At 40.3% G+C, this 26,845-nt stretch overlaps 1 protein-coding gene across 1 annotated transcript in view; it reads left to right on the forward strand.

The window, feature by feature from the left end:
- The first annotated feature begins 12,426 nt into the window (after nt 1–12,426).
- Nucleotides 12,427–26,845, forward strand: part of AP-2alpha (adaptor protein complex 2, subunit alpha) — a 267,807-nt gene continuing 253,388 nt past the window's right edge. Inside the window, exons 1-2 of the mRNA XM_067143004.2 lie at nt 12,427–12,642; nt 12,995–13,086. Coding sequence (XP_066999105.2) covers nt 13,023–13,086 — 64 coding nt within the window. The 5' untranslated portion in view covers nt 12,427–12,642; nt 12,995–13,022. The remainder of the gene's footprint in view (nt 12,643–12,994; nt 13,087–26,845) is intronic.

A 26,845-nucleotide genomic window follows, 5' to 3' on the forward strand; every position in this document is an offset into this window, starting at 1 on the left:
ATAATTTACAAAGAAGGTATTGGATGAAAGCATATCAATAAGTAAAATGCAGAATAACATAAACTCCCGTATATGAAACAAAAGACAGCACTACCGCCCAGCGTGCCATATATGGCACGGGCCTTTTCTCAGAAGTTACATGCCAAATGAATAAAATAAAAGCTTTTCCGGGATCTTCACATGCACATTATCCAACGCGAAAAGTTACAACTTGATTCTCAAAAAATAAAATCTTGGGCGGATCCAGGTTAATTGTTTCCCTAGTCTTAAATTATTTCAAAGAAAATGGAAATTTATCAAACATCTTGTTGTGTAAAGTATTTTTTTCAATCCCTAACTCTCCTTCCTATAATCAAATATTTGCCCCAATTTGTCCTCCAGAATTCCAACTTCATCTCCATATTACAATCTTTCCTCCTTTTAAAATCTCCACTAATGTCATCCCATACCATCTCTCCACCGACAGCTTAGAATATACTGCTTAGCTGAGCAGCTTGTCTCCTTACTCCCAAGTCTTTCCAGCCCAAAGATTACTATTTTTGTATTGCTACTCATTTGTAGGAAATTGCCCAAAACAAATAATGATGCTGCCTTCCTTTGGATCTCTTCCAGTTCTTCAATCAAGTAATCCTCGTGAAGGTCCCATAAACTGGAACTGTATTCTAACCGTGGTTTTATCAGTGACTTATATGTCCTCTCCTTTAAATCCTTACTTCAACCCCTAAATGCACTCAAAACCATATGAGGATTTTGTAACCCTTATTTACAACTTTGTTCATTACCCCAAGGAAGATCTTTCCTGATGTTAACACCTAGGTACTCACATCAGTCCCCATGAGGTACATGCTCTCCATCAACAGAGCAATTAAAACTTGGGTGACTTTATCTCTTGATGAAACTTGCAACCTGACTTTTCACCCCATTTATCAGCATACCATTGTCTGCCGTCCATCTCACAAGTTCGTCCAGACCTTTTTTTAGTTGCTAATAATCTTGCAACTTATTTTATAGGCCTACTTGATACAGTGTAATTCTATACTTGTATCATTTATATAATGTATATAAGAAAACATAAAGATCCAATAACACTGCCTAGCGGAAGTCCCCCTCTTAATCTTGACTGGATCAGATAAGGATTCATCTACTCTAATTTTCTGAGTTCTGTTTTCTAGAAAGGTAGCCACCCATTCAGTCACTGTATTGCCTAGTCCAAAAGACCCCTTTTTTGTCAGTAATCTCCCATGATTACCCTATTAAATGCCTTGGATAGGTCAAAAGTGATAACAGTCCTTTTGATCTCCTGAATCTAAAATATGTTATCTCTTGCTGGAATCCTAGAAGTTGAGCCACATTGGAATAATCTTTCCTAAACCTGAACTGACTTCTATCAAATCAGTGAGTTTTATGACTTGATGCCCTTCCTGACACCAATCCTATGTGTATTCAGCTATTACATGTTTTTGTGGTGGTTAATAGTGTGGTATACTGTGCGTAAGTGAAGAGGTGTGTATTAAGACAAGCACAAACACCCAGTCCCCAAGCTAAAAGAATTAACCAGACAAGGCTAAAATTGCTGGACTGTGCAGGAATCAAACCAGGGAACCTCTGAACCAAAGGTTGCTAGGATGATCTTTCAGCCAAGGAGCCAAACAATGTGTGTGCTCTACTAACATCAGGGAAAAGCTAATTTTCTATCCTAGGATCATTATTGTTGGAAGAGGAAGTGATGGAGTGACAAGGACAGATGAAGGAATATTGTGTGACATTTATTTCAACCACTACCTGCAAGTTCAACCCCACAGGCACAGCAGCTACAGCAAAACATTTACCAAAGTAGTGGGCCTGATAACCATTAGAATTAAGTGAAGTAAAACATCACATTCTAGTTTTAATGAATGATGTTGGGAAAGGACGGTTGGAAGAAGCTCGCTCTCTCTCTATCCTTTATACCCTTAGGAGGATGTGATGACATTGTCAGCAGTAGGCCTAACTGACAATTTCTTGCCATGGTCACTAACTTGAGCCAGCTGTGAAGACTTGTACATGGATTTTCCAACAAGCATCCTCATCTGATCAATCCATCTTGTCGGCCTGAGTAGCTCATACGGTAGTGTGCTGGCTTTCTGAGCTCAAGTTAGCGAGTTTGGTACCAGCTTAGTCTGGTGGTATTTGAAGGTGCTCAAATATGTCAACCTCATGTTGATAAATTTACTGGCATATGAAAGAACTCCTGCAGGACAAAATCCTGGCTCCGTGGTGTCTCCAAAAACTGTAAAAGTACTTAGTCGGATACAAAGCCAATAACATTATTATCTATCAATCCATCTTACAGGTATTTGTCCTTAGTGTTTTCTTCCTGGCAACTTTCCTTCTGCTATTAGCTTTTCATGGCTTCAAATTTTTCTTGAAGTATGGCTGAAATATTTCCAGAAGGTTCAATTGATCTTTATGAGCCTGTTCGTCACTTTAAACTCCTCAAGAACTGAATTGTAGGCCTGATGTTCTGTCCAAGATATTTGTAGAACTCAGAGGTAGACCCACATTTCAAATGCTCAATGGTTCATGTATCTGCAGCATACAGGGCAATTGGAAATATCAGAGCATTGACCAACTTAAGTTTTGTACTCTTGGTTATAGTCCTATACTTCCATATCTTGGTGAACTTTGCAATAGCTATGCAGGACATTGCAAAGAGCCTCCTTAACTTGACTGAGCTGCTCCCAACCCCAGGTAGATGGGTATCTCTACTACAATATCTCAAATCCAGTTATTTTTTCACATGTGGTAGATTGTTGTTTGACTTCTGTGTTGGCACTGTTGTTCTCCAAGACCACATTCCCAATTCACACACACCAGGCGACCTATAATAATCTATAGTTTCCTTGCATTAGCTGCTATGATAAGGGTGTCTGTCATCCGCGTATCTGAGGTTACCAATAGTCTTGTCTGCTACTCCAACGCTGCCTCTCCAGTCATTCAGGACCATCCTCATTATGTGTTCAGAGTAGATGTTTTAAAGATGATACTTCCCTGTCCCATTCCTTAACGTGCCTGAGAGAGTTTCGCTGATCCATATCATGGCTCTGTGATGATCTGGACCTCGCATGTTGTGCATTATGTTCCATAATGGCTACCATTTTATAGAGTTATATGCTTTTCTGCAGTCAACGAAGCATAGGAACATCAATATACTGAACTCCCAAGCCTTCTCCCACAATCTGTTGAATGTTCAGAATCTATTCCCTTGTGGATTTTCCTGCTATGAACTCACTCTGCTCTTCAGACATTTGCAGCAGCAGGAAGGTCTTCAGCATCTTAATGATATGGAGGACCTCACTAACATGAGGTATTTGTGCCACGGTCCTGTAGTTGCTGCAGCTGGTGGGATTTCCTTTATTGTAGACAGGGATGAATATGCATTCACACCATTCATCTGGCTACTTCCAAGTATTCCACACCTTCTTACACAGATCTCACTTCATATTAACACTTCAAAGTTTCAGCAATGATCCAGTCTATACAAGACTTGTTTTGTAGCAGGTGTCTGTGACTTCTTCTGCTTCCGACTTTAATACTGGATATTCTCTCTCTTCCACTGGGTTGTTAATGTTTATAGGGTTCTATGCTAAAGCTATATATAATGAAATCATTTCAGTCAGTAGTGACAGACAGTTCAAACTCTCTAATAATGAGAGTGATGCCATTTGCAACACAGAAGACAAAGACCTGGACGTTTGACCACTGAAAAGAAAAGGACCGAGTCAACAGCACATTACACAATAGACACGAGGATACAAATCACAAGGTAATTTTTCTCACAGTAGGCTACGTATTCACAACCAGGTTTACTGTCTCTCTTACCAAACAGTCCCTCAATTTTGTGAAATTTACTAGTGTTTTAATGAAGATTATAATCCTTGGATACAGCTGGAACCAAACCTGGAACTTATCAGAAATAATCAGAGATACTGCTGCTACCACTACACTCCAGGGCTGGCAACATTTGTTATAGTGTCAAAAAGTATTATGGGAAACAATTATTTAATACTTCCTTCAGGCTAGCAATCCATTGGAAGGACATCTGATTGCTTTCAAGTCTTGCAAAAAGAAAAATGCAAGACTGTAACGTGTCACATGGCCCAATACTTGAAAGGAAGATGATGATGATTATTTAATAAGTCAGAAATTGGTGTAATTTTGTAAGTTTTAAGATGTAAAAGACTATTTACTGCAACTGAAATGTAATGGCGAGGTTGCTGGTTGAGTGATGATTCAGTTTAAATATTTTCCTCCTTCACCTTATGCAGCGAGATGGTTCTTCTATACTTTTATATTTCTGTATCACATTTCATACATCATAACTAGAGACGAGACTTATAGGGACTAAAACAGTTAAAATAGGCAGGCATATAGGCTCTTAAATTAGCCAAAATAGGCATGTAAATAGGCATTAACGTGTAAAATAGGGAACAAAATAGGCATGAAAAAATTCTTATAATTTCATAACACACTCGATTACTATAAAAGGAATTTACAACAAGCAACTTTTCAATGTTTTCCAGTAACAATGTTGTTCGCCTGTCGGGCAGACTGTTTTGTAATGAGAGAAAGATCTCTCAACATCACAGGAAGTGATTGGACAAAACTTCAATGAAGCCACTTCATCTGGTTTTAGTTCAACTGCTTCATACACCTCACCTCGTACCACCCTGACTACTTTACCGTCTCTTTCCATCATGGATTCTGCTTCAGGACTCTTATGGAACTTTTTGCTGCTAGTGGCTACCTTCCCAGAGGTTCGGTCAAAACTTCTCCTGACTTCTTCCACAACCCTAAATGACACCACCACTCTTCTCCAACTCGGTGATTGCTTCTGGCAGCTTGTTGAAGTTTGAAGGTGCTCCAGTTTATGCAGAGGGACATTAGCTCCCACCATTGCAGTGCACAGGTCTATAGAAAATTGTTGTCGGTCGCTGTTTACAGTGGGCAGGTAGAAAAGCTGCGATGACACAGCTTTCTGTACTCATGTGAAATGCATCGCAGTATTTCTATGTTGATCTATATGGTATCTTTTTACATTTGATCTGAAAAATAATAAAATTGATTTAAATTCCAAGTTGCTATACCTTTAAATTTCTACAGGTGGGCTAATTGGCAATAATGCTTAGTATAATCATTCTTATTGATTTAAGCCCACTAAGGAGTGCTGATGACTAGTTCTTCCTCGATGCTCTTCTTTGTTTCCAATATCTCTTGAGCCCTGCTGATAATTTCTCCTTTCTCTCCTGTGAAAGGGGCTTCCGACTTCTAGGGACTCTAGGTGGTGGGGTCCAAGACTGTACCATAGCACAAAATTTGGAACGATCTTCTATATCAATGTCTGAAATCCCAGACGAATCCAAGTCCTTCTGTAATTCATTAAGCCACAAGCTTCCAGTCTTGTAGCTTTTAACCAAAGAGAAGATCTTGGTAAGCCTGTTGCTGTCCATTCATTTTAGGTGTCCGTAGAACTTAAGCCTCCTATGTCGCAAGCTAGTATTGGCCAATTCTAACTGTTGATACAGCTCAGAGTTCGATTTAAGTCTGTAGCTTCCGTCTAGGAACAATCTCGGTCCACGAATTTTCCTGAAGATACGTCTTTCGGCTTTCTCTAGATCATCCATGGTGCCTTTTTTGTTCATCAGGAGGGTCTCTGAGGCGTACATAAAAAAAAAAAAAAAAGACTGTTAGAGGTGATGTTTCTAGAAGTACAAAACATTAAAGTTGAAACAAGAGAATTTGTAATTCACATGGAAATATGTCCTCAAAAATGTTTAGTTATAATTTGGCAGTTTCCTGTCAAGTTCACCGGATGAAAAAAATAATAAAAATTACGTGAAACGATACTTCCTATGCGATTGCCAGAGACTCACCAAGCTGCCCCTAGCAGTATTCTTACTTACCCATAGAAGAATTAAAACTGAGGCACTATAAATCTCAGATCTGTGAACATTTTACATGCTGCTATTCGCCGGCTTTGGTCAGCCAGGTCAGCTGTCATGAAGACTATTTTATGTTGCCTGCAACAGATCCTGCATCACGTGTGCCCACAAGACTGCCACCCTCGTTGAAAATTAGAAAACCGCGTGATTTGAAACTGTCGTGGCATGCGCCCATAACCTTACTTTTTTGTCACAAGTTAGCAAGACTCTAGATCGGATGCTAGAGCTTACGCACCCCAGACTCTCTTTGCTTGCCCACCCCAACGCAGCGCAACAGTTACTAACCGGATCTCACCAATCCAGACCAACGGTCTTTTCACTGGCCTGATCTTGTAAAGATAGTCTTTGCAGCCTTGTAAAATATGCTGTGACATCGTCCAAGCCATGCCATCCTGTATGTCTACTCTCTGTGACATCGTCCTAGCGGCACCACATTCGATCTTCATCCTATGTTTCATGAAGGCTTCGCGGAAGCGTAATAGAGTTCACTAGAGCCTACACATAGCGCTGGTAAAAGTTACTCATGATTTATTAAAATTAAATTTCAGTCGTAGTCTGCTTCTGTGGTGTAGTAGTTAGCGTGATTAGCCGCCACCCACGAAGGCCTGGGTTCGATTCCCGGCTCTGCACGAAATTTGAAAAGTGGCACGTAGGCTGGAACGGGGTCCACTCGGCCTTGGGAGGTCAACTGAGTCCAGGTAGGTTCGAATCCCACCTCAGCCATCCTCAAAGTGGTTTTCCGTGGTTTCCCACTTCTCCTCCAGAGAAATGCCTGGATGTAACCTATGATAACTTAAGGACGCGGCCACTTCCTTCCCTCTTCTTTGCCTGTCCCTTCCAATCTTCCCATGCTTTCACAAGGTCCCTGTTCAGCATAGAAAGTGAGGCTGTCTGGGCGAGGTACTAGTCCTTCTCCCCAGTTTTATCCCCCATCCAAAGTCTCACAGTCCAGGACACTGACCTTGAGACAGTAGAGGTGGGATCCATCGCCGAGTCCGAGGGAAAAACCTACCCTGGCGGGTAAACAGATTAAGAAAGAAAGAAAGAAAGAAAGAAAGAAAGAAAAAGAAAATGTTTCAGTTGTAAATCCCTATTTTTACAGGAAATGAATCAGAGTTCAAAATGCCGATTTTTAATTTTCATCCACTCTGAAACAAGAGACCACCGAAGTTCTAACTCCTAGTTCAGTAATTAAATGATTATTTAAATTTTAGCAATATAAATTATTGAAAGTTCATGACTAATACAGCACTGAAACAAAACAACTTTCCACAATAAGTAATTTAATAGGCTTATAAATGCTACAATGAAATGCGATCATAATTCAGTCACAAAAAGGATAAAAGGAACAAACGAATTTACCTCCTTACAGCAGGCTTGGCAGAAGACTACCCTTTCATCGGTTGTGAAATCGGGATCACATGCGATTCACCGCTTCAGCCAGTAGGACTTCGACGAATTTTCTTTCCAATTAAAATTTTTTTGCGTCACGCCGACACAGATAGGTCTTATGGTGACAATGGGATGGGAAAGGCCTAGGAATGGGAAGGAAGTGACCGTGGCATTAATTAAGGTTCAACCCCTGCATTTGCCTGGTGTAAAAATGGGAAACCACAGAAAACCATCGTCAGGGCTGCCGACAGTGGGGCTCGAACCCACTATCTCCCAGATGCAAGCTCACAGCTGCGCGGCCCTAATCGCACAGCCAACTCGCCCGGTGCTTTTTCTTTGGGCATTGCCACACACACACACTCTCTCTCTCTCTCTCTCTCTCTCTCTCTCTCTCTCTCTCTCTCTCTCTCTCTCTCTCTCTCTCTCTTCTTCTTCACAATAAATCACAACACGTTCTGAAGATAAAGCGTATGCGTACAACAGTTCACCTCGAGAAGGAGATATAAGGGATATGGGTTGTGCAACGTAGTCAAATTGTTCCTTGTTTCTCCTGATGGAAATTTCCCAAGAACTATTTCTGGTGACTTCCGAGAATTTCCATTTTTGTTCATGGGGTAAACAGATCTTGAGAAATGAGAAGATAATTCTGTCAAGTACATCAGTTACTGGAAGAAAATTGGCTTCTTTAAAATAGGTTAAAAAGGCATCAGATAGGCAAATATACTCAAAATAGGCACAAACCCCTGAAATAGGCATGTATAGGCACGATAAAACCAACGAAATCTAGCTTAAAGGACCCCAAAATGGATTTATATATCAAAAGCCTACGTTTCTGAACACAGGAATAAAATAGGCAAATTCCCGTCTCTAATCATAACCACTGCAGATTCTATTAACTTATGTTCTTATAGGAGTTCGTCAACAGTAACTTGGGTTTCCCTTTGACCTTCCTTCATTTGCAATCCCATGTTCAATACTGGCATTCTTCTGCTTATTATGTCCAAACTAAAAGAATCTATTTTCCTCTCCATCTTGCTCCACCACCCGTTTTCTTCTATTACCAGTATTAGTACTTCTCACAAATTTTATCCCTTTTATGATGAAGGGCATATTTTGCAGTCACCGACCATAAACACAAAATTGTGCATATATTATGTACGTCCAACCATTGTTCCATTTCTCTACGGCATTGGGTACGAAGTGAAATGAATCTTCATAGTGAGCTTTTACGATCGGATGCCCTTCTTGACGTCAACCTCTTCAGAGGAGTTAATGAGATGAAATGAATGACATCATATAGGCCTATGATAGTAGGAAGACCGGGCGAGTTGGCCATGCGCGTAGAGGCGCGCTGCTGTGAGCTTGCATCCGGGAGATAGTAGGTTCGAATCCCACTATCGGCAGCCCTGAAGATGGTTTTCCGTGGTTTCCCATTTTCACACCAGGCAAATGCTGGGGCTGTACCTTAATTAAGGCCACGGCCGCTTCCTTCCAACTCCTAGGCCTTTCCTATCACATCGTCGCCATAAGACCTATCTGTGTCGGTGCGACGTAAAGCCCCTAGCAAAAAAAAAAAAAAAATAGTAGGAAGGAAGAGGGTGAAACCCGGTGCCAGCATATAGTCTACTCCTGTCGAATAGCACCAAGGCTTTACGTCTCCATCCGGCAGACAAATCCCTATCAATAGTATCATATGCCCTCACTTCACATGATCACTGCAGAGAGGTTTGGAATTTAATCAAGGTTTTTGGCATGCAATGTGATAGAAATTGTATACCACTACCTCTCCTGCCCTGCTGGCCAACATTCCGATTGAGAAATTTTTTCGACTGACGGAACTCGAACCAGTTAAGCACGGTGTCAAACCTTACAGGCGCCTTAACAATCATGGCCACCAGACCAAAATTAAGTTTGGTTATTTAACCCGGCATTACTCGCTAGCGAGCGCAGTGCTCACGTTTATGTTTAAAGGCCATAATATGCCCATATAAAGACAGAGTAATTTTTAATACATCAATTTGAAATAGTTATCTAATTAGGAACATGAGCAAGGAGAATGGCCGCGCATGTTAATGCCCTACATCTATGGAGCCAAGCTCTGCATTCAGGAGATGCATGGGTTTGAATCCCACCGCTGGCTGTCCTGAGAATGGTTTTCTATGGTTTCCCGTTTACTCTTCCATGCAAATGCCACGTCAGTTTTTATTCATAGGTCACAGCTGATTCCTTCCACCTCCTTACTCAATTTCATTCATCATTCATTTCATCTTCATTAGCTCCTCAACTCAGGTTGGTAACAGGAGGGCATCCGGCCGTAAAACATGCAATTCATCTCACCTCATCCCTGACTCTGTATCAAGAAACGGGACATGAATACTTAAATTTTAACAAATTTGAGATCGGAGGAGTATGCTTAGTATGAATGAAATAATGCGAACATATAATCCAGCATAACAGGAAACAAACATTTTACACAGTCAGTCATCACTTCTGTTCCTTTCAGCATTTTTCCTGGAACACTGTTTCCGAGTTTGAACATTTGTAGCGGTAGCATGGAGGCCCCACTTGGTAATTCCATCCTTTCCTAAAACAAATGGAATAGGCCTTCAATCAACAAAAGTGCCTCTTCTTCATCAGAAGCCAATGGCCGTAGTCGTGTTGAAACACCGGATCCCGTGAGATTTCCGCAGTTAAGCAACATTGGGCGTGGTCAGGAGTTGGATGGGTTGCCACGCGCTGTTGGTGGGGGGTAAGGGAATGGAGGAGCGGAAAGGAACTGGCCACCCTACCGCACGTAAACTCCGGCTCAGGAACACCTCTGCGGAGGTTTGGACCTGCCTTCGAGCAGAATAACCCTTACCTTACCTACCTTCATCAGAAGTTGCAGACACACTATTTCAGATTTAGGATCACTTTCGTAAACCTTATCTGTTTCATTACCATCACTTTCGGTGTTCAAGTCCACTTCCTCTGTTTCAACCAATCGCAAAATTAGCTGATCAGTAATGCCATTATAACTTGTGATAACTTGTGTAAATTCACTAACAACAGTCACAATATAAAAATTTCACATTAAGCACAAGCATAAGACAAACCTTGACTTATTTCAATGCGCAAAATTGAGTAGCACTGTTACTCGCTACTGAGCACACCGCTCGCCAAACATGCACTGTCGCGCCTAATAATCGATCGAGGGTCTTTGTTTTCAAAGATAATGGAAATAACTGACACCTTCCCTTCCTAACAATCTGTTTGAAAGGTATATGGAGTTTCAAAAGTAGAGGTGTTGTAATATTCGAACAACAAGCAATATACCATGGAGGTGAGCACCGCGCTTACGTGAGTAACCACGGGTTAATTATATTCTAGATAAGCCATATAATATAATTTACACCCATTAGAAGAATATAATTTTAAGTCAGGCTCCTTGGCTGAATGATCAGCATAGTGGCCTTTGAGAAGGCCCCGGGTTCGAATTCCGCCGGATCTGGGATATTAATAATGTCTGATTAACTCCTCAGGCTTGTGGGCTGGATATTTGTGTGTCTTCATACAAATATCCATTTACACACAACACATCATAATCACAAAAGCATGCAATAGTGAGTATATATTTTCATCCAGGGTTGTCGTCAGGTAAGGCATCCGGCCGCAAAACTAGGCTAAATCCATAGTAAGTGCCAATCCTAGGTAACTGGATTTTTTTTTTAAACAAGTTGCTTTACGTCGCACCGTCACAGATAGGTCTCACGGCGACGATGGGATAGGAAAGGGCTACGATTGGGAAGAAAGCGGCCGTGGTCTTAATTAAGGTACAGCCCCAGCATTTTCCTGGAGTGAAAATGGGAAACCAAAAAGACGTGTGATCGTTACCACATCGAACTGTGTACAAAGCGAACAAAAACCATAAGTGAATACGCAAAACTAAGTATTAATAGAAATAATATTTAAATTATTTCTTTTGTTCTATGCACATTTGTGCGCACTTCCAATATATATAAAATGGGAAACCACGAAAAACCATCTTCAGGGCTGCCGACAGTGGGTTCGAATCAACTATCTCTCGAATGCAAGCTCACAGCTGCGCGCCTCTAACTGCACGGCCACCTCGCTCGGTAAACTGGGAAAAGGCCAGATAGAAAAGTATAACTGAAAGATTAGAAAATTCGTTTTTACTCATTTGGTAAGAAAACTGAAATCGGAGTCTATAAACATGTAGAAGACAAGATCTCCATAAAACAATTTAAAAAATCATGAAATTGGAGACAATACTAAATGTTCGGAGACAAGATTTCCAGTCCTTCACGTTAAAATACTACACAAATATACGGAATATTAATGTGACACTATTACTATACATGTGGGTCCTACAGCCCCATTTGAATGTGGTTTATACATCGCACTTTATGCACCTAAAACGCCACTTATAGCTCGTTACAGTGATTAGAACTGACTTCCTAGGACGTTCAAGGCAACAATAACTAATCTAATTTACTTTCTTAAAGGTTGTCAAATGTTGCTTTGGCTCATCGTCATACGCCAAGTAAATGAAGACTATTCTGAACATCTGAACCGATTTTGAACGACTGAATCAAAGAGAATCATCTAGATGGTCTTGACTGAACGCCCAAAATCAGGTATACCAACTTAATTGATTTGTCGGGAACTCTAAGCTGATTAAAGTTTCGGTTCTCCTCATAATCCGCATGAATAACTAGAAATATATTCCTTTGATACAGTTTTAATAAATTATGATATATGAATTTATGATCTGAAGTTTTGGAAATGATATGTGCGATAAGCTAGATACTGACAATTTCCGGGGACCGATGGCCTAGCTGTTAGGCCCCTTTAAACAACAAATATCATCATCGACAATTTCCGGAGATCCAGACCAATGAAACGTCGTCGTATATTATAGAATAGGTTCTCTTTCCACTTATTATCCCTATAAAAGTATTTCAATACTTATGGAAGTCTCATTCATGGTGTGAGGCGTCAATGTTCACACACACATGACAGTACTTCATTTGGAACGATAAGTACCAACGTAGCGGGACTGGTAGTGTCCATTCGTTTGCCGACCCGGTCCGTCGTCTACGCTCCGAATCAGACGTACAAACCTCTCGTAGCAAGTGGGTGGAAGAGTGTATTTTCCAAATGGCGGCGACCATAGTGTTTCGGAACTCAGGCTATTGATATAGTTTTTAGGTCGATTTCTATTACAAGATCATTGTGCATAACGAATTGAATTGTACATAATCCTCTGGTGAGTAACATTGAGTGTTCTGTAGTGCTGCGATATTAATTTAATTTGTATTTCCTGTCAGAACTGTCGAAATATATGTTACGAGTCAATCAGGATCTTATGTTAAATCGTGACCAAAGTAACGGAGAAGCTATGCTATTCAAAGGGAGCATTTTGAAGTATGAAAATTGTGTACAGGGATCGTTACACGCCCACATTTGACGTTTATTATATGAAGATGTCCTCGTTAGCTCGTGAGGTCTAACTGAATGTAATCAAAGTGCACTTTGACATTTGAACTTATTCTGCCTCTTGTATAGTGATTACTTCTCAATCGGTCATTGAAAATTCGTGTGTCTTTCTGCCGTTTTAGGTGACAAGTAAGGGAATAAGACGGCAAGATGCCAGCAGTTCGGGGTGATGGTATGCGAGGTTTGGCTGTCTTCATTTCTGACATTAGAAATTGTAAGTAATGCTATCCTCCTATTTTCTTAATTATATCTGTAGCTACTGGCTGTTATACATATATCTCTGGAAATTTAGCTTTAGTACATGTGTGTCATAAAGAATTTATACAAAGTGTATCATCTAGCCTACTGGTCTAACCCATGCATTTTGAATATAGAACTGGAGAGCCTTTCATTTGTTATTTTATGTTGTACCTTGAAGGTTAAGTTGATAATATACTGTCTTACGGAGTTATATTGCATCGGTCTAGCTTAGGAGTATAATGCAATTGGACTGGTAGTGTAATGACATTTCTAGTTTAGATATTGGTCTTCGTGGTTATAAATCACATTCTTGCATTGGACTATGTGACATTATGCTATAGAATACCAAATTTTCGTTGTATCACAGTTTAAATCAGTCGTGTACTTCAGAGAAACAAATTTTTAAATTATCCTTGTTAGAAATCAGTTGTGAAGTAAAGAGAATATAATGAAGATTTATCATATCGTGCAGCTAGATAGCAGAATAAAAACTTGGGAATAATTCCTTCTTTCATGAACCAAATTAGATCTATTGTTTTTCCAGTGATCATCAATATTTGTTGTAATTTATTGACCGAGTATAGGTTACTGAGATAGAACTATTGTATATGAAAGATTTACAAACAACTTGATGGAAATTGGAATGTTTGGTACATGTTTAACCTAACCATAAGAGGGTTGTGAGCCAACTGAAGTAGGTGTGTCGGCATTCTGCTCAGTTCTTTGGAATCCCAAACGTGAAAGGTTTTGTAGCAATTGCTGAAATTACTGTAATGTAGGTGTCTCCAACACGTAGGACTCAGGACTTAGTCTCCCATGTGCTATTGATTACTGTAGTCACTTTTGGGTTGAACATTTTGCCTTGTTGCTCTGTGTCTTGAGATCAGTGTCCTATGGTATTCCAACAACTGTATAATGTACCACACTATACAGGGTGTACAGCAATTCTGCCTTTTAGTTCTGTGCTTGAAGATATTTCTGTTAACTTGCTTTGTTTAACTTTGGGAGAAGAATTACCGAGCAAGTGGCTGTGCAGTTTGGGTCACGTAACTATCGGCTTTCATTTGGGAGATAGTGGGTTCTAACTCCACTGTCGGCAGCCCTGAAGATGGGTTTCCAGTTTTCACACTAGGCAGTTGCTAGGGCTGTTCCTCAAGGCAACGGTTGCTTCCTTCCCACTCTTAGCCCTTTCTTATCCTATAATTACCATAAGCCCTGTCGGTGTCGGTGCAACGTAAAACACAGATTGTAGGTAATGTGAATTACTGGTTGGCCTGCTATAAGGGTTGGTATTATTTCATTCTAAATGTTGCAGTAACTTTCAAGAACTACAGATGTACATGATATAATATGATTGGGGATAAGGAATTTGATACCACACAAAGCAAGATACCTTCAAATAACAAATGGTTGCTGTTGGCTAAGCAGTTTAATGATACTACTAATAATAATAATAATAATAATAATAATAATAATAATAATAATAATAATAATAATAATAATAATAATAATAATAATAATAATAATAATAATAGCTGCATTTTTCAAACCATTTGATTTTAGCATGGTGGCAGTTGTTCTTGACTCTAAACAAGATCACATTACAGGGATGAACTAGTCACAAAGCTTACAGCTTGCACATTATGTAGCCTATAGTTAGCTGAGTTTGGTAGTGTTCTCTACTAGCGACAGCAGGCTCTTCCGACCCAACCTCCCCTGGTTAATCTTGCAGACGTGGAGGTTTGTGAGGAATAGTGTGTTTCCATTCCCAATAGCTTTTCCAAATACCCTCATTCAAGGTGTCAAAAATTTTTTTTTAGTTAGGGGTTGATTGGCTTTGATATGTATTTGTAATTTTAATCCTTGCAACAAATCAAGATCATTTTTCTCCCGCAGATTATGTACATTAACTAAAGAAAGGAATAATCTTGCAGGTGGTGGTGGTGGTGGGGGTCATAGGCATACAATTTATTCATTTTGTGAATGAAGCAGCTTAAATCTTGACTCTGAGAGACCTCGTGTTGGAAGAAATTGTTTCTGAATGAAAGCGGCATTTTATTCTAAAACTATATGAAATTGTGTGGAGATAGGTTTCCAAAATGGGTCTTTGTTAAAGAAAGAATCTAAGAATCTAGTTTTAACAGCAGCAGTCACCACTGTCTACTTCTGATATTGTTGTCAATATAAATAAATACAGTTTTACAGAGATAAATCAAATTTAGTCATATTAATTATCCCAACTTTGTTTAGTTTACAAAGATAACTTTACACATCTAGGCCTAATCCTGCTTTTGTGTCTGTTTTGAAATTGCTGTGTTGTATAGTATCATGTTAGAGGATATACATTGGCAAAACCTGTGTAGAAAGAAATTTCAGCCACAAGTGTAAATTTGTGCTGTTCAGGTGACATGTCATTAGAGGAAAAGACTCCTCCTATGGTAAAAGGGATAAAAAAATATTCATACTGTATTAGCAGTTATACCCAACACTGATGGATTAGTTTTTGTACAGTTAGCAGAATATGTAGGCAATCATTATAACCACTTCAGTGTAATGCAGTGTAGCAGGGATAAGTGGGAGTAGGAGACCTTAATTAACAATAGCCATTCACTGTAATGCATTGGTAATGTATTGTGAATACTACCTGCACATTGCAGAGTGAAGGCTAGAGGTGGGGCTCGTTCATCATAGTGAGCAAGGTGGACTGTGAACACATTCTTGCATTCTCCACTGGATGTGTTCACAACAAAGAAAACAAGGGATAAAGAAAGAATGAAAATGTGTTTAACATTAGGCCTCTATTCGTTCCATCTATATTCATTTTTTCATTTAATTGTGTCATTCAATGTCACTCGAGCATGTCTCTTACCTTGCTAGGCTTTCAAAATTATAGTTAACTAGTAAGTTGCCACTGTTAATTGTTCATGAGGGTGGGTCATGATTTTAGAATGTTCATTTTTGGAAAGAAAAAGAAAAAAATGCTTTATTGTTCATAAATGCAGCTACTCTCAAACATAGCTTTGTGGTAGCAAATGACCTGAGAACTGGTTATTTAGGAGGGTCATTATTTTAAAAAATTATCTGAATCTTCCAGATGTGAATCTCTCATGGTCTCTTAAATTCATAGGAATTTCTGTGGGTTTGAACAGTGTTTTATTTACAGGTTGCTGATGTTTCAGATACATTGCAGTATTCTTTAACAAGGTACGGTAACTGATGTACTCCTACATGATCCATGGTAATCAGTCTCCCCAGGGATACTGCAATTTATTTGAAATATCGGCAACCTGTACGTAAGGTACATACATAAACCAGTATATACGCAGTGCTTCATTTGCGTTACGCTGAGCCTGTCCATACAGAAGGTGCATATCTGCCATTTCCTGTTTCGAGTACCCCATTGTATCATGACTTGTACTGTACGTGCACTCAATAACGACTGACAACACACATCACTCCACTCTAGCTTATGACCTTTGTGGAAGTGTTCACTTTGCTAAGCAACGGACATCACGTGGCTTTGATTCAGACAAGCGCAGACTTGACGAAATGTACAAATGGCCTGTGTGCCCTACACAAATGACCAACCTGCATAGTGAAATGGTCTGTGTAATAATAATAATAATAATAATAATAATAATAATAATAATAATAATAATGTTTTAATGCAGCCAATGGCAATAAAACAAGAATACAATGACATATATACATCCACACCTGCTTAGTTCAGGCGGAGATCACTATCAGTCTTTCACAAATTCACTAATTGAACACTTTCTCTCGGAGCATTCCTGTATAGCCTATATCGCCTACAGATTTGACCACAAAGCTTGCATACACACTGATCACTTGCGTCATGGAATTTCTTCTCTGAGCACAACTTAAAATAGAAACCATGGACTGCCATTCTTGTAGCGATATGGCACAGCTGGTAATTTGTACCCGTCCACCTCCTGTCTATCATGGCCTCGGTAGTGTAGAAGGAATCCCAAATTTCCATTTTCTTGGCTTACAGATCTTGTAGAAGCTTCTCGTATGCCGCATTAACTGGCAGTATCAGCTCATACCGAAGGCCCTCTATCAGGTACGTTTCCCTCGTTAGCTCATATACCAAACGCGATGTGGTTGTCTTTGATACTCCCAGGACCCTTTTGAGGTAGAGAGTCTTGATTTTCTCCAGTTGTTTATAAGTAAGGTACTCTCCTATTAGTTCAAGACCATATGTCAGCACCGGTATTACCTTTGCCTTAAATAGCTGCATAGCTGTCTCTGAAAAAGGCTGAAAAACTATGTAGAAAATGCTGTAGTATTTTCAGTAGACCCAGAAGCTATGTTCACTATAGAAGCAGATGCTTCAGACAAAGCCTTTGCTTCAATATTTTCGCAAAACGGTCAGTCACAGCAGCGCCATTCAACAGTAGAGAAGGAAGCTTACACTATCGTTGAAAGTATTCAGAGGGTGGCACTACAGTAGAAGTCCCATAGTCCAGCACGGCACCCGGTGCTGGATTACCGAAAATGCCGGACTATCAGGCGCTACCTCTTACTACAATATAGGTTAAGGCGTACAGTGAAAATAGCTGTAACACGGCATTTTGCAGTAAAATGTTATCAGCAGAATCAGTAGTTTAATAACTTGAGCTCAAAATTAGGGCAGCACCAAATTTTCATTCTACACATTCAGTTTACATACATGTACTGTACAATATTTTAGTGTGACTTAAAAAGTCTCAAATATCCTTTTGTTTTCGAGATCGTTGTCGCTTGGCATAGAAGTTATTTTTGATGATATGTAAATCAGTAAGTTCAGTGGCATTATAATTATCATTACACTCAGCAAAATTGATGAATTTATTTAGGGACTCTGCACCTTTTGCCCAGCTGATTTTCTCCTTTTCTTTGGTTTCGTCATCTGAGTCACTCTCTTCGATTGTGTATAGGTTGAGGGTTTAATACACTTTGGATAATGTCCTCATCGGTTAGCTCCTGCTCGGTAGCTTCATTGTTATCCATTTTAATCCCCTCCAAGTTCCTCTTCAGATAGGTTATCCAAAAGATTGTTCTTGGTTACGCTTCTTACAACATCCAAAACTTCAGACACTGATTCGGAATGTTGTTCCTACTCAACAATCTGTGGTGTTGAATCAAATGTAGGATCTGCAGTTTTTCGATAGCATAGGCAGCATTTTGAACATAAAACTTTTTTTTTTTTGAAATTCAGTTAAATCACATTCAGCGTTTAACAGACTGCGAATGAAAGAACTCGTATAAAAACATTTAAAGAAACTAACTCGGCTACTGGTGGTTGTGCTTTACAGTTGTCCAAATGGATGGCTTTGCTGTCTTCTGGTTGACCAAGGTTTTTGAAGCTTTCTTTGACTTGTAGCACAAAATGATGAAAGAACCAGTCTTTGAATAGGGTGACGGTCATCTACGCATTTGATTGAGCGTCATAATGAACAGGCAAGTTCGTAACATTTTTAAATGCCAAAGGTTTTCTAGATATACCAATTACAAAAGGGGTTATTTGGTGGCTTCCAGATGCATTAGCACATAGCAAAACTGACAATCTGTCTTTGTTTTGTTTTAAACCCTTTAGCCACTTTTTCACCTCCTGCAGCTAGAGTAGATGTTGGTAAGCACCACCATAGTAGACCTGTTTCATAAGCATTGTAAATCTGGTCAGCTGTGTTAAATAATTAACTGTGATTATTTCTTCAAACTCGTCTTTGTATTTTTCTGCTGAATCTTGGTTTGCTGAAAGTGTTTCTCCGGTTTCAAACTCGTCTTTGAATTCCATGCCGAAACTTAGTTTCTGGGCCAACCATCAGAAAAATTGCATTCACTTTCTGCAACAAAAGTCTTGTCCAAATTTCTTTGCCTTTCCAATAACCATTGGTCCCGTTACCGGCTTTCCTTTGGAGCGTGTTGCACTGAACCATTTGTACAATAATCTAATTGTTTCAGTTTTTTTTTGTTTTTTTTTTTGTTTGTCTGGAAGCCAATTTTTCAGTTGTTACCGATTGAGAAGCAAATTTCATTAGTTCATCCACGAACCTGCTACGCAGGCGTAGCAGGGGAAGAGGTGATACTCCCACGTGGCGCGTCCCAGGTGGCGGATAGGGGGGTCCTAACCGGCTTGCCGGCGGACTTGAGGGAAATAAAATACCTCTCGTGGACCAAACACACTACCCCCTGCAGGTGGGGGACGCACATGTAGAATACACCCACGGTATCCCCTGCCTGTCGTACGAGGCGACTAAAAGGGGCGACCAAGGGCTGACTGAATTAGAACCATGAAACTAATATTGAATCGTACCATCCCGCGGGGACCACCATAGGTTGCCTGTACTTGCGAGTAGTACCACTAAATTCGGTACGAAATAGGTTTGTGATTAGTAGCAGTTAAAGCCTGGCCTGGTGGATTCCAGTACCCGTGCGTCGTACCCATGTGTGCAACACCGCGGGTCTGGGCGTAGCCTGTGAGTTGTACCACTATATGAGCAGCACCGTGGGTCTGCGTTGCCTGTGAATGGTACCCACTATGTGAGGAACACCACGGGAATACCGGCGCCCGTGTTTAGTACACCTAGGTGGGGAACATTCTCGGTTTGCGTTGATTCTGAGTTGGGCCATTGTGTGAGACACACCATAGGTCTGCGTTACTTGTACGTATTGCAATACTTGTGAGTAGTACCATCTTTTGTGGAACACCGCGAGTCTTCGCTACTTCTGATTAATACCCCAACATGACACATACCATGGTTCTATTTTACTCGCGACATGTACCATTCTGTGGGGCCTTAGACGTGGATTTTGCACCCCCTTTAGACACCAAGCATCATTTTGCTTTATAAGTGCTTCCTTGGTCGGTAATAATGTTATTTTCGATCTATATTGAGTCCGATCCACTGGCGTTTGTTTGTTTGTTTTGTGTTTTGTTGAGTTCCTGTCCATCCATTCGTTCTTCATGCCATATTTTATTTTTATTTTGGTCAGTGGATGCCTTTGCAGTTTTTGTTCTTTCATTTCGTACCATTAGGGGCCGATGACCTTCGATGTTAGGCCCCTTAAAACAACAAGCAGCATCATCATCATCATCATTAGTTCATCTTTTTTTTAATGTCTTAAATGGTTGACGAGCCAATTTTAAATTCATTCAACAAAATATTTCTATTCTCACCTTTCTCCAGGCGTTTGATTTCCGGTTTCTGGTTGATGCTGAGTTACGTGCTTACGTTTCTCTCCTGATTTGGAACTTTTTAAGGTTTTGGTTTCAAGAACATTGTCACTGCAACTGTCACAAGCGTTATAAAATAACACACAACCTAAATGAAAAAAATCTCAATCCAAACAAGAACAAATAGATTAGCTAAAGCCCAAAAATTAACATGGCATATCTACAAAACGAAATGTTTATCATTATCAATGTTCTGACATACGGCAGGTCTTCATATGGCAGGTCTTCACATGGCAGCTCTCCATGCAATCCTGTCTCTTGCCACCCTCTTTGTTTCCTCATACTTGTATTCTATCTTGATACTGTCCAGCATCTGATATCTTCTCCGTCCTCTTTGTCTTTATCCATTTACCATTCCTTCTGTAGCATCTATAAGCAAGCAATCGCTCCTCATCCAACGACCAATCCAATTGTGCTTTCTCTTCTTGATTACTTATATTTCTCTCTTCAACTCTTCTCAAGACTTCTTCATTCTTTACTTTTTCTATCCATTGTATACTTTCCATTCTCCTCCAAATCCACATCTCAGATGCTTCCAGTCTTCTTTCGTCTTCTTTTCTCAGTGTCAAAGTCTCAGTTCCATACAGTGCCATGTTCCATACAAAGCACTTCACGAATCGCTTCCTCAAGTCTCTATCCATGCCCCCACAAAAAAAACCTGCTCTTCTTATTAAATGCTTCCTTCGCACTCGCAATACGAGTTTTCACCTCTTGACTGCACCTCATGTCCTCTGTTATTACACTTCCCAAGTATTTGAAAGCATCCACCTGTTCTATTATTTCCCACCCTAACTTTATAGTTGTCTTCACTTTTCTTGTACTTATCACCATACATTTTGTATTTTTCTTATTAATTCTCGTTCAAAATTCTTCAGACAGCATTTAGATCTGTCAGCATCACCATCATAGTTCGTTCACTCTCTGCCATTATGACCATGTCATCAGCAAATCTAATACATTCTATTCTCCTACCACCAACTTTCACTCCTCTTTTTCCATTCATCCATTTCTGGATAATCTCTTCCAAATACATGTTAAAAAGTATGGGGGAGAGACAGCAGCCTTGTCTTACTCCCCTTCTAATTGTAGTTTCCTGTCATCTCATTCCCTACCTACATTCTTATCTTCTGCTGTAGATACAGATTCTTGATCAGCCTTCTCTCCTTCCAGTCGACTCCGTTTCTTCTTAGAATGTCCATTAACGTTTTCCACTGTACTCTGTCAAAAGCCTTTTCCAGGTCAATGAACACAGCATGTATTTCTCTTCCTCTTTCAATGTATCTCTCTTGTAATGTTCTTAATAGTCCAATTGCATCCCTTGTTCCTTTACCTCTCATGAAGCCATACTGTTCCTCAGAGATACACAACAGTTATAAAACCGGAATCTACATATGCAGCAGAAATACTTTATCACCTGAATAAACAGTCAAAGACTGACAGACTTCAGAAAATTGAAAGAAGGATTGGAAGAACCTGCATCAACAAAAAATACCAGAAAGATGGACATTGGCAGATAATACCTAACAGTCGTGTACAAAGAGCTAACCCATTACAGATCCTATGCGTAAGAGGAGACTGGGATTCTTTCGACATATAAGGATGCAGAATTCGAGACTTCTGAAACAACTAGTACAACACAATCTTGTCTCAAAAAATACAACAGGATGTGAATGGATCAGAGAAATAAGAGAGGATCTGAATAAAATAGGCCTTACAACAGAAGACACCACAAATAAGATAAAATTGAATACAAAACTCAAGAATACAAACCTCCGCTTTACCCTTACGTAAAACAAACCAACACGCATATTTTCAACCGAGGAAAGGGCACGAAGATCAGAGCATCTGCAGAAGTACTGGGAGGAGCGCAAAGCCCGAACAATCCCTTCAAAGAGACCTGAACGATGGACTGACTAAAGTGATCCTATGCGGTCATAAAAGAAAAAGAATCCTGGAATGGTGTTGGACCATCGGGCATTCTGGACTGTTGGATGCCGGACTAATGGAATTCTACTGTATTTAATGGGCTGCTATTTTCGATTAATTACTGACCAGAAATGTTTCCTTCAGGTTTGACAACTGAATTTCTGGAAAGGTGAAGAACAAGAAAATTTTAAGGTGGCGATTGGAATGACCAAGCTACAGCTACAAAAGAGTCATAAACCTGGTATAGAAAATAATGTGGCTGCTGCTTTTTTTTTGCCAATGTTCTGCCATGAATGACATCTCTTTGAAAAATAATTAACTGAAATTTATCAATTCTTGAGAAGCTTGATTTTACCACTGTTTATGAAGCAAAAATTTACCCCACTCTCTAGAGGTAGTCAGACGAATTATTTCATCATGCCAAGTCTGCTGCGAGGTCAAACCTGCTTTTCCAAACACCAAGGACAGCTTATTAAGGCAACTCAATTATTTGAGTGTCTCAATTTGAACTTCAAAGGACCTCTGCTGTAGAGTTCTAAAAACAAGTTTCTTCTAATTATCATTCATGAATTTTCCAGTTTTCAGTTTGTCTTCCCTTGTTCTGATCTTTCTTCATCTACGATCATATCAAAACTTGGAGAACTCTACACCACGTTTGGCTTTTTTGCATACAGTATGTGATCAAAAGTATCCGGACACCCCCATAAACATACGTTTTTCATCTTGGGTACATTGTGCTGCCTCCTACTGCCAGGTACTCCATAGCAGCGACCTCAGTAGTCATTAGAGATCGTGAGAGAGCACAATGGGGCGCTCCGTGGAACTCAGACTTCGAACGTGGTCAGGTGATTGGGTGTCACGTGTGTCAGAAGCCTGTACGTGAAATTTCCACACTCCTAAACATCCCTAGGTCCACTGTTTCTGATGTGATAGTAAAGTGCAAACATGAAGGGACAGGTACGGCACGAAAGCGTACAGGCCGACCTCGTCTGTTGACTGACAGACCGCAGACAGTTGAAGAGGGTCATCTAGTGTAATAGGCAGGCATCTATCCAGACCATCACACAGGAATTCCAAACTGCATCAGGATCCACTCCAAGTACTATGACAGTTCGGCAGGAGGTGAGAAAATTTGGATCTTGTGGTCGAGCGGCTACCCATAAGCCACACATCACACAGGTCAATGCCAAATGACGCCTCCCTTGGTGTAAAGAGCATAAACACTGAACGATTGGACAGTGGAAAAACATTGTGTGGAGTGACGAGTCACGGTACACAATGTGGCGATCTGTTGGCAGGGGGTGGGAATGGCGAATGCCTGATGAACCTCTTCTGTCAGTGTGTATAGTGCCAACAGTAAAATTCGGAGGCGGTGGTGTTATGGTGTGGTCGTGCTTTTCATGGAGGGGGGCTTGCACCCCTTGTTTTGTGTGGCACTATCACAGCATAGGCCTACATTGATGTTTTAAGCACCTTCTTGCTTCCCACTGTTGAAGAGCGCTTCGGGGATGGCGATTGAATCTTGTGGCGGAGTGGTTACATGACAGTAACATCCCTGTAATGGACTGGCCTGCACAGAGTCCTGACCTGAATCCTATAGAACACCTTTGGGATGTTTTGGAATGCCAACTTCGTGCCAGGCCTCACCGACCGACATCACTACCTCTCCTCAGTGCAGCGCTCTGTGAAAAATGGGCTGCCATTCCCCAAGCAACCTTCCAGCACCTGATTGAACGTATGCCTGCGAGAGTGGAAGCTGTCATCAAGGCTAAGGGTGGGCCAACACAGTATTGAATTCTAGCATTACCGATGGAGGGCGCTGCAAACTTTTACGTCATGTTCAGCCAGGTGTCCGGATACTTTTGATCACATATTGTATATTAATTCCTGAAGAATGAAAGAAATTTTTGAATTAGTTTGGTATTTATTCAAGTTGAATGACTATATAAACCCCAAGAGAATGGCCAAGCAGAAATGTATGTTGGCACCGTATGGAAGACATTTCGGTTAGCAATGAAAAGTCACAGGATTAATTCTAATCAATGGGACACAGTCATCCGATGCTCTTAGCGTAATGCGGTCACTTATATGTACTTAAAACAAAATGCAAACCCGCATGAACTAACGTTTGAGTATGTGCGAAGATCAAGTAATAGTTCTTCTACACCTACTTGGCTGATGAAACACTGACCAGTTCTGTTAAGAAACTTTTGCCCATCTGAATATGAACCCCTCGCAGATGACCCTGCCAAAGGGGAGCTGTGATTAGCTGCATCAAATTGCTGGATGGAAGAGAAGAGACTGTTTCCAATAGACACATTGTCCCCTCTGGTCAGCTACTTAAGACCTGGTTCAGACAGGAGATGGTGGGAATCAATCACCTACTTTTCATGAAACTCCTGCTTTGCCACAACTCATCAAAAAATATCCGTCCCCTACACTTCTACCCATTGCTGTAGACCCATCTATCTTGAGGACTATACGGCTTAAAACTGATTCTAAATCATCTTAGCCGTAAGGGGGAAAGAATGATATGGTGTAGACAAAGTTCTTATGTTATTGTCTAACCTCTTTGCCTTTATCTCTGTGGAAATTGTATTCTTGGATATTTTTAGAATAATATTGTGGAAATGTCATGCTTTGATTACATTGAATAAAACTTAACTAGGTTAAACCTATAGCCTATCTGTTAATTTACAGCATTTTTTTCGATATTGTAGAATGGTTATTCAAAGATATGAGCTTCATTGTTGTTTCCGTATTGAACTGTGATCACAGAGATGAGATATCTATGGTAATGATTTTCTATAAATATTTTGCTAATCCTTATAAGTTATATTGTTTCTTTCAATTTTGGTTATACTGGTATGCACTTTTTCCTTTGAAAATTAAGCATTGAAGTAGTATGAGTAAAAACTTTCAGGAGCTACCCTCCTTTCCTCCATTCTGTTTAGGGGTATTGTATGAATTCATAGTCTAGTTTTCTTTCCTGTATGCCTTCTATGCCAGCCCATTAGATTTAGTATTCTGATACTTCCACAAACAGACTGACAGAATTGAAACCAATGTTGTAATTCTCAGGCCTTGGACCAGGATAGTGAACCCTGAAATTCAATGCTATTTTGGATATGCTGCTCTGGTCCTAGGCTGGCAAATTGATCATTATGGTACACCAATCTGAGATAAATAGGATGATGTGCTGAAAATTTATAATGTATGGAACAGAAAGAATAGTTAATGTATGTGTGTGTTTAATTTGGTAACCTTTAATTCATTTCCCTAGTATGCCTCTTCAGTGACACCTAGGCTATCTGACAGCTGTTGGTGGAGCTGTAGAGGATCAACTAGCCTTCGGGCTGAATACCCAACATACAATCTGACAACTTTCATTGTTAATGCATATTAATATTTTGATAAATGCTGCATGTAGGAGTAGTTGTTAATTGATTATAAGATTGGTGTATTGGGACAGAAATAAGTAAAAAGAACAAAATAGATTTAGGTTAAGTATGTCTGTTCAGGCTGGAACAAATATAGAAGAGGAATGAGACTAGTGTAACGAAGATTAATGAAAAGGGTTACTGCCTCTAGTACCAGAGTCAAAATATACTGGAAATACACAGTTCAAAAAAATTAGGGGAACATGTTTTGTAACGTCTTGTATGTGAATGTTAATTCGGTAGATGGGGGTTTCAATGGTTGTACAGCATACCTTGAGACTTTAGCTACTCAGGGTATGTCAAGTCGAAGTTATATTCCATCTGTAGGTGTACCCATGCATTAAACTGTCAGGTGACCCCTCAAAACAAAATGATTAGCAGTGTGTCGTTGTGTGGTATGCAGACTACTGCGGTCATTTGAGCACGTATGTAAACCAGCACATCCCAGGAGACATCTTAACAAGGTTCAAGTCGCAAGGGCAGTCACTTTGATCCAGGAAGGATGGACTTTTCGTTGTGTTGCTGTGGATCTCAATGTGTCTCCGTCAGTTGTTCAGTGCTCATGGAACCGCTAACAGTGAGACAGGCCAGTTCAGAAGGAGGGTTGGACAAGGTCGCAGACGCATGAAAACCCCACAGGATGACAGATATCTAACCATCTGTGCGTTGTGGCATCTTTGCCAGAGAGCTGCAACAAGACCTCAGGAGGGTCACTGGAGTCACGGTGTCTGGCCAGACAGTAAGGAATAGGTTAAGAGAAGTGTTCTTACGACCCATATGTCATGTTTGAGTGCCCCGTTCAACGGATGAACATTGCGCAGCTCACCTTCTGTTTGCCCCGTACCCACATCAACTGGCAACTTCACCAATGGAGACCTGTGTTGCTCACAGACGAGTCCAGATTTCCCCTGACACAACATGATGGACGTCGACATGTATGGAGACACTGTGGTGAACAGTACATGTCAAATGTTGTCCAGGAAGGTGACCGATACGGACAAGGTTCTGTGGTGGTGTGGGGTGGCATCAGTATTGATGGCCGTATGGATCTTGCTGTCCGTGGTAATCTTACCGCTGCGGTGTACATCGACCAGATACTGCGACAGCACGTGTTGGTTGCTGCATAC

This window comes from Anabrus simplex, chromosome 3 (genome assembly GCF_040414725.1).
Source record: "Anabrus simplex isolate iqAnaSimp1 chromosome 3, ASM4041472v1, whole genome shotgun sequence".
NCBI classification, from domain to species: domain Eukaryota; kingdom Metazoa; phylum Arthropoda; class Insecta; order Orthoptera; family Tettigoniidae; genus Anabrus; species Anabrus simplex.